Source organism: Patagioenas fasciata, chromosome 4, assembly GCF_037038585.1.
Source record: "Patagioenas fasciata isolate bPatFas1 chromosome 4, bPatFas1.hap1, whole genome shotgun sequence".
NCBI classification, from domain to species: domain Eukaryota; kingdom Metazoa; phylum Chordata; class Aves; order Columbiformes; family Columbidae; genus Patagioenas; species Patagioenas fasciata.
The window spans coordinates 54,194,671-54,202,830 of record NC_092523.1 but is presented as its reverse complement, the minus strand read 5'-3'; the positions used below and the strand labels follow the sequence as shown (position 1 = coordinate 54,202,830).

At 55.7% G+C, this 8,160-nt stretch overlaps 3 protein-coding genes across 9 annotated transcripts in view; all 3 read left to right on the top strand.

Annotated features, from left to right (window-relative positions):
* The first annotated feature begins 206 nt into the window (after positions 1-206).
* On the top strand, positions 207-1,632 carry LOC136101429 (sulfotransferase 1A1-like). Its single transcript, XM_071808361.1, has 5 exons — positions 207-599; positions 839-965; positions 1,055-1,149; positions 1,236-1,421; positions 1,540-1,632. Exons 1-5 carry the CDS (start codon positions 207-209, stop codon positions 1,630-1,632), a joined length of 894 nt encoding a protein of 297 aa, XP_071664462.1.
* Positions 1,633-2,949: 1,317 nt separating this feature from the next.
* LOC136101334 (sulfotransferase 1B1-like) lies at positions 2,950-5,519 on the top strand. Of its 4 annotated transcripts, none has more exons than XM_071807897.1 (9): positions 2,950-2,967; positions 3,105-3,181; positions 3,971-4,119; positions 4,217-4,345; positions 4,452-4,549; positions 4,657-4,783; positions 4,869-4,963; positions 5,039-5,219; positions 5,292-5,519. In XM_071807897.1, exons 3-9 carry the CDS (start codon positions 3,972-3,974, stop codon positions 5,402-5,404), a joined length of 891 nt encoding a protein of 296 aa, XP_071663998.1. In that variant the 5' UTR covers positions 2,950-2,967; positions 3,105-3,181; position 3,971; the 3' UTR covers positions 5,405-5,519. The 4 variants fall into 4 exon arrangements, with proteins under 4 accessions (XP_071663998.1, XP_071663999.1, XP_065693460.1 ...); XM_071807898.1 differs by having other exon boundaries at positions 2,951-2,967; positions 3,968-4,119; XM_065837388.2 differs by lacking the exon at positions 2,950-2,967 and having other exon boundaries at positions 2,987-3,181; positions 3,968-4,119.
* Positions 5,520-5,645: 126 nt separating this feature from the next.
* LOC136100994 (UDP-glucuronosyltransferase 2A2-like) overlaps positions 5,646-8,160 on the top strand; it is a 29,273-nt gene continuing 26,758 nt past the window's right edge. For 3 of the 4 annotated variants that reach the window (XM_071807896.1, XM_065836682.2, XM_071807894.1), the window contains exon 1: positions 5,646-6,029. The gene's annotated coding sequence lies outside the window, so the exon portion shown is untranslated. Of the gene's footprint in view, positions 6,030-7,159; positions 7,271-8,160 lie in introns of all 4 variants that reach the window. The other variant, XM_071807895.1, reaches the window with a different exon arrangement.

Below are 8,160 nucleotides of genomic sequence, written 5' to 3'. Positions count from 1 at the left end.
TGGCCAGATGAGCCTGGTTTCAATCAGTAATAACACGTGTCTTACTCTCCTTTTTTAACCCCCAAAACTGCCCAAATGAGCCCAGTTCCAAGCATCCCAAACGCAGCACTTAGTCTCTGCACTTCTGCAGGCATGGTCCAGCCAGTGCTGTCACCGCTCTCATTGCCACCAGGGAGGACCCACCATGGGCCATAGGGAGGGAGGACATGGTCAGAGAGGAGCTGGGTAGACTCCACGGCATCCCTCTCTACAAGTACTTTGTGGAGGGTTGGCCACAGGTGGAGGCTTTCCAAGCCCAGCTAGATGACCTGCTTATTGCCACCTACCCCAAATCAGGTGAGTGGCCCCCGGGGAGGGGGTGCAAGATGGGGAACGGAGGTGACCCCAGCCCCTTGCAATGTAGTCCCTGTGCTGCAGGTACAACATGGCTGAGTGAGATCCTGGACATGATCTACCATGACGGTGACATGGAGAACTGCTGGCGGGATGCCATCTTCAACCCGTTGCCCTTCCTGGAAAGGAAAGCACCTGAGATGCCAAGCGGTGAGAGCCCCAGCTTGCCCGCCCCGCTAGGTTGGGTGCGCTGGGGACTGAGCTGGGTGAGGATGCTGGGGCTCACACCACTAAGCCCCCTGGCCTGCAGGTATTGAGCTGCTGGGTAAAACCCCATCCCCACAGCTGGTAAAGACCCACCTCCCAGTCCAGCTCCTCCCAACTTCCTTCCAGGATAAGGACTGCAAGGTAACACCATGGGTGACCCCATCTCTCACCCCAGATGGGTAGCAAAGTGGGGGCACCTCTCTGCACCCACCCAAACCACATCCTTGGCTGTCTCCAGGTAATCTACTTGGCCCGCAACCCCAAGGACATCGTCGTTTCCTACTACTATTTCTACCAAATGGCCAAGATGCACCCTGACTCTGGCACACTGGGCAAGTTCTTGGAGACCTTCGTGACTGGCAAAGGTGAGCCACAGGGTGCCCACTCTGAAATACTGGTGGGGAGGATGCCCCCCACCACCTTGTTTTTTTAACTCCTTGACCACATTCCACAGTGGCCTACGGGTCCTGGTGTGACCATGTGCAGGGCTGGTGGGAGAAGAGGCAGGAGAAGTGGCTCCTCTACCTCTTCTATGAGGATATGAAGAAGGTGAGGGCAGGATGGAGGAGAGGGTATCCCGGCTGTCCCACCCCCACAGCCTTTTCAGCAACCTCCCCATGTCCACCACCTCACAGGACCCACAACAGGAGGTACACAAGATCCTGCAGTTCCTGGGCAAGGAGGTGGCAGAGGGGACAGTGGTGAGGATCCCCCACCGCAGCTCCTTCCAGGAGATGAGGATGAACCCTGCTGCCAACTATGAAACCATGTCCACCTTCCTGATGGACCACAGCCTCACCCCCTTCATCTGGAAAGTTGGGGTTCGGACAGTGGCAGAGGCATCCCTGGACTGTCTTGCAGCCCCATTCCACAGCTGCAAATATTTTGGGGGTGTCAGGGTTATCCCCTGCTTGCTTTTTCACCTCCAGGAATCTCCAGGGACTGGCAGAGCCACTTCAGAACGAGCGTTTTGACCAGCACTACTGGCAGCGCATGGCGGGTTCTGACCTCCATTTCCAGGTGGAGGTGTGAGGGGGCTTGTGCCTCCCCAAATCCAAGGGGGCTCTGCTTCTCACTGCTCCCCCAGTGGAGTATCCTCACACCGATTCGCTTTTCTCCCTGCAATAAATTGGGATAACTGAAGGGCAAGCCATTGCTTGTGGGGAAGGGCGGGGGGGACTGAACACCCCCCAAATCCTGGGCAGTGGTTGGGGACATCCCCATACACGTTGGGTGGGAGGGTGGGTGCACAAATCAGATTTTTTATCTGGTTCTGCATTACCTGGGGTGGGCATCCTCTTAAAAAGCCACTTCTGGCCTGAGAAGCCTCAGGCCACCAAGGCATCTGGAGAGAACAAAGTTCATTGAGAAGTGGAAAAATCCCAAAGCACCAGCAAACCCTCTGCCCCAAATATCTCATGTGCACACGAGCTTTTGTGCATCCACATTTCTTTACAGGGCAGGCAGTGGCCAGGCTCGCCCCAAACTCTGTACCCAGGCCAGAGCACATCAGCCTGTGTTTTTTTGGAGCAAAGGCAAAGAGAAACCCCTCCCCACTGGCATTATCACCATCCTTTCCTGATGGATAACTCACCCTGTTACCTCCCTGTCAAGCCCTTGCTCAGAAATGGCTGAAGCAAACCGGTCCCTGTACCGTTAGCACCAAGGATTTGCACTTTAAGCCCCAAATTGCCCTTGTTACACCCCATTTTTCCAGTCTGTTCTTTGAGTTTAAAGCTTTTCAGTAAGGCAGTCTTGTGGGGTTGTTTCATCCCCAAATAGGTATGACCTGGATCCGACTGCTAAACCCTTTCCACACATTTATTTAAATGCTGATGGGTATCTCTGAGCTTCCCCAGCTCCCGACTTTGCTCAAAGTGGAACTTTTTCCAAAAAATCCCCGTGTGGGGATGGCACATGCAGCCTGTTTTTCCTGGCTGATGGACAGACAGGAAGGGAGGGCATGTCCCTGCAAGCAAAACACCTGACAGGACATGTCCCACATCACAGGGAAATTTGCCCCAGGGACAAATCAGGGATGTTTTCCCCAAGGTTGCAAACAGGTGAGCTGTTCCCCCTTCCCGGCTACCATGTCTCCTGCCACCTGTGCACCCCCAAAGTACGAAGCAATTACAAAACATTCAACCATCACCGTCACCTTTAAACCCTTTTCCTGGCAGCACAAGATCTGTTGCATTTGTGTTTTTACAATCCTGCAAACTTTGGACCTGTATTTGAGTGCCCTGAGTGTGTGGTCGTGGTGGGGGGGGTGTCACCAAAGCCTCACCCCCACATCCTGCTAGCAAGCCGCACACTGCTGTGAGGAGCTGGGGACATCCGTGTGGGTGGCACCCGGATGGGGACAGGGTGACGTTGAACCCCCCCGGGATGTGGGTTGGGATTATCTCCCTGCATTTGGATCCATGGTCCTTTCCGCAGTGCTGGGACCTGGGTTGCCCTGGCTCCCTTCCCTAATGACGTCTCCTGAACTCCGACATCCCCAGGCACCTCCCCACGCCTCCATCTTAGGCGCAAGCAAAGCTTTATCTCCTCCCTGCCAGAGCGCCCGAGGAAGAAGCAGGTAATGGGGAAATCCCAGCCATGGTTTGGGGCTTGACACCCCAAAAGTGAAGGGTCTGTATGTGCGACATGGGGGGACACAGGGTGGGGGGCGGGGCTTGGAGGAGCCCAAGCAAGGCTTCCCCATGCTGCTGTGCAACAGAGGCCTGAGCAAAAAAAAACAGGAGGGGGGGACGGGGCACTGAGTGCACATGCCAAAGTCCAAGGGTGGTGGATATGGCAACGGTGGCGGCTGGCTGTGCCCATCCCTGTCCATGTCAGGAGCACCCCAGCTGCCAGAGTCCAGGGCCACCCGGGTTTTATCTTGCTGCCTGAGTCACATTGCTCCTACAGGGACCTGCCCTTGAAGCTGCCTCCCTCCTACCCTGAAAGCTCGAGATGAAGCTCAGGCAGGGTACTTTTTGAGCCCCTTTTTGTGCAATCCTGGAACACTCCCCCCGGCTGGAAGTTGTTCAGAAAGCAGCCCAAAACTCTAGCCAGCAAAGCCCAGTGAACTTTTACACCCAAGGAACGGTGCTGCTGGCTGGATATGGGAAGCTGCCCACTGCCTGCACCAACCTGAAGCCCCTTGGGCCAGCCATGCCCCCCCATGCTCTCTGTACCCCCAGCTGACCCCCAAAATCCCTGCAGGAGGCAGGTACCACCTCTCAGGACATCAGCAAACAGGGGATGGTTTCCTTCCCCTTGGCCAGGAGAGGCGGGCTCAGCAAGGATTTTGGGGACCTCCCGGGGATGAGGTGGCCCCGTGATGCTTGCCAGCCCCCCTGCAACAAATCCCAATCAAAAGCAGGATGGCGGATTTGAGCACCTACCTGCGGCAGCCCTGGTGCACAGTGCACGGCATTCCCATGGTCTGCGCCTTCGCTCTGGGCTGGGAGCGGATTGACACCTTCCAGAGCCGTCCCGAGGACATCGTGGTGGTCACCTTCCCCAAATCTGGTAAGTGTCCCAGGCTGGGATATGGGGGTGTACCTCCAGTGCCCGTGATGGGGCTCCAGTGAGAACAGCACTGGCTGGACACCCGGCTTCTTGCCAGGCACCACCTGGCTTTGCGAGATCGTGGACATGATTCTGCAAGGAGGTGATCCAGAAAAATGCAAGCGGGACCTCATCTTCAACCGAGTGCCCATGTTGGAGTTTGCTGCCCCTGGGGAAATGCCAGCAGGTAGCAGATGGGATGTGATGCAGGGCAGAGAGTGCTGGATGGGGACAAAGCTTGGGATTTGGGGTTGGGGGCACCCCACCGGCAGCAGGAGGAATCTCCTTTGCAGGCACAGAGCTGCTGGACGCCATGGCGTCCCCTCGCATCATCAAGACTCACATCCCAGCTCACATCTTGCCCAGATCCTTCTGGGAAAATCACTGCAAGGTAATGGGTTGGAGGGGACACACCTGGAGGGACCCAGCAGAGATAAAGGGGTGACTTGCCCTGGGGGGGACTTTGCGAGTCCCCACATGTCAGTGAGCCCTCTGCAGATGATCTATGTGGGGCGTAATGCCAAGGATGTGGCCGTCTCCTTCTACCACTTTGACCTGATGAACAAGTTGCACCCCCACCCTGGGACGTGGGACCAGTACCTGGAGGAGTTCATGGCCGGCAGAGGTGAGACAGGGCACCTGGGGTGCAGGTGGGGAACCTGTGGGTGCTGTCACCCAGTGACTCCCCGCTGGCCACTCTCCCCATACAGTGGCATTTGGTTCCTGGTACGACCATGTCAAGGGCTACTGGGAACGGAGGAAGGATCACCCCATCCTCTACCTTTTCTATGAGGACTTGAAGGAGGTAGGGGACTGAGTTGGATGGTGGTGTAGGGTCTAGGGGATGATGCGGGGATGAGCATCAGCCTCTGTCCCACAGGACCCCCGCCAGGAGATCGCCAAGGTAGCCCAGTTCCTGGAGAAGGAGCTGCCGGAGGCAGCACTTGACGCCATCACCCAACACACCTCCTTCAAAGCCATGCAGGACAACCCAACCACCAACTACACCATGGTGCCCATACAGCTCATGGATGTGGGCATCTCCCCCTTCATGCGCAAAGGTGAGTGTCCCCAGGGTCCTGTACCATCGTGTGCCCTCGGTCCCCGCTGAACCCCATCTCGCCCGGTCCCAGGCACCACGGGGGACTGGAAGAACCACTTCACTGTGGCCCAGAGCGAGCGCTTCGACCAGGACTACGTGCAGAAGATGTCGGGGACCGACCTGTGCTTCCGAACCCAGATCTGAGACAGCGTCACCTGGCACCCTCAGATCCGAACTGTGCCAATGGCACCACCGCTATGCCGGGGGCTCCTTTCCATCCCCTGGGACAGCTGCAGAGAAATAAAACGCCCTCCCTGTCCCCTCTGAGTGATGCTCAGTGCCCTGTGCCTACTCTGCCCCCCACCTAGGGCTGCTGGCCTCTCCCCAGTTGGTGTCACCACATGTCCCCAGGGAGATCACCCCCAGTACCTCGTGGGATAGCAGAGGATTTTAGCAAAACTGTGTGCAGGGAAGGCACCGGCAGGATAGAGGCAACAAGAAGCGGCCTCCCCATCCCCAGGTGGGCGACATGGGATGGGACACAGAGGATAGGGAGTCGGGGGGCTAGTGGGGCCAGACTCGTGGGTCCCAGCCTTACCAGGAGGTCAGTGACCAGTAGGTTGTGCCAGTGATCAATTGGTTGTGCTCCGCCCTCCTGGCACACAGCAGCCCTGGCAAACACTGCTCTGGCTGCTCAGCCTCTTCCCTTCCTTCTCCTGCTGAGAACAGCCTTCGTGGGCTCTGCGTCTCCCTGTCCTCCCACTGTCACCTCCCAGCTTCACCCACTGGTGTCACCCTTCTGGCACAGAGCGTCACGGCATTGGATGAGGTGGGTGCCCTGGGACTGCTGCCTTGGGGAGCAGAGCTGAGTGGGTGGGGGAGAGTTTGGGGACCCCCTGGTGACAAGGAAGGGTTGCTGGGCTCAGGCTCGCAGGGCTGTGGGTTTAGGGGACTTTGGCGTGCAGCTGATACCCCTGAGCCCCTCCCATGGCGGGGGCTGCAGCCATAACCCTGGCAGCTGATTCCCTGCCCCTCTGGGGTGCTGGGTCAGGGGGGAACGTGCCCGACTTGGGTGACACCAGCACTGAACAGGCACTCCCAGCCATTGCTGTGGCACAGGGCGGGGCTCCTGCTGCCCTACCCCTCTCCCCAGTGTTTGGCACAGCAGGAGCCTGTGGTGACCTTGGATCCCTGTGCCGACCTTGGGTCCCTGCGCCAGAGGCATCACCACTGCTCCCCAGTGCCAGGTGTCTGGGTTGTCCTGGCTTGCAACCACCCTGGGAAGGCCAGAGCGTGTCCCCCTGCTAGCTGCCCTACACATGTCCCTGTCTCCGGCAGGATGGTGGATTGGGGTAGCTACTTGTGGCAGCCCTGGCACAGTGTGCATGGCATCCCCATGGTTTGCGCCTTCACCAGGCCTGGAAGCAGAGTGGCACTGGGTCTACAGGCTGCAAAATGGAGTTAAATCCCCTTATTTTGCAAAGTGCTTGGAACTTGGCTGTTAGAACCACAAACACAAAGTGGGGAGTCTTCCCTACCTGAATGGGTGAGGAGGAAACAAGGAGAGAAAGAGAAGATAAAGAACTGTGATCCCTCCTTTAAAGAAATGTTATTTTAAGTCATAATAGAATGATTACAATGGGTTTCTGGTTCTCTCTCAGATGCTGGGAGCTCCTCTGCATTGCATGATGCAGTTTCCATGTTTCAGTAAAAATAACTCAGGTTATTACACACACAAACAGAGATATCTGGTGAGCAGTGGTTTCAGTCACTTTTGTTGTAAAGAAACCACATAGGAAAGTCGCGTCTGAGCCAGATGCAATTTCTCTGTGTCCGGTCACTCTGTAGTTTTGCTTTCTACACATTGCACCGCCTCCAGGGATTCACTTTTCCTCCACAACTTGCTATTTTAGGGTGGTTGACTCACGTACACAACTTGTTCCTTGGTATTTGTTCCAGGCATTTTCTTCCCTCCCTGAATCGCTTGCACACCTGTTGTTTGTTGCCTCTTGAATGTAAATCCAGGCCTTCCAACCACCCCCAATTGGCTCCTTAGATATTTGCACTTGGGTAAGTTGAACATGGATATTTGATTACACCCTCAAAAAAAAAAAAAGCCATCTCTGGTCTGTTAGATGAGTTTTCTGATGACACCTCTTCGGTTAGTAGCTCTTGTGTAATGTGAAGGTGCACATAAGGTGCTCAAAGAAGTGTTTTGTTCACTACTGTCAATGAGAACCAGTTGGTTTTGTGTTTTTTAATAGATACATCATTTGGTCCCAGCTCAGAGTGCAACCTTAACAGTACCTACTCTCTGTGCTCTTGAAACAGCACTTGTTAGCAGCCAAAGAGATGCAATGTAACCAACTAAGGGAGTCTCAAATGTCATGCCCCAGAGGTTCTGAGCAGATGTAAAGAACCTGCAGCTGGTTTTGAGGCCAGAGGAGGGATGGTAGGAGTAACTGTGCCCTTGGAAGCCCCATCCAGCACAAGGAGGAATACAACTCAGGTGAAATCCTTGATGCTCACAGTACCAGTGAGCAAGGGGGCTCCCACATCACACGCAGAGGGGTCTAGACCCCCAAGGAAGTGGTACCCGAAGCAGAGGATGTTCCTCCTTCTCTGTCACCACCATCTCACTCCTCCAGCCTTGAAACATCGTAAGCAGCCCCCTCCAAAATCCAAACCATGCCTCCACTACAAACAGAGGAGTTAAATACAAACTTCTCCTGACGAAACACCTCTAGGGATGAAGTGACATCCCTCAGAGTCACAAGGGGAAGCCCAAGTCCAAACCTCCCAACCTTGCGCCTTCACTACCTCCAAGACAGATGCACAGAAATGCTCCTCCACACCCGATTAGCAGGTGAAACACTTGTGGACCCAGGTACAAACTTCCTACCAAACAGCAAAGCTTTCCTCCTGCAAGACACAGATGTGGCTTAGGACCTTGAGCACAC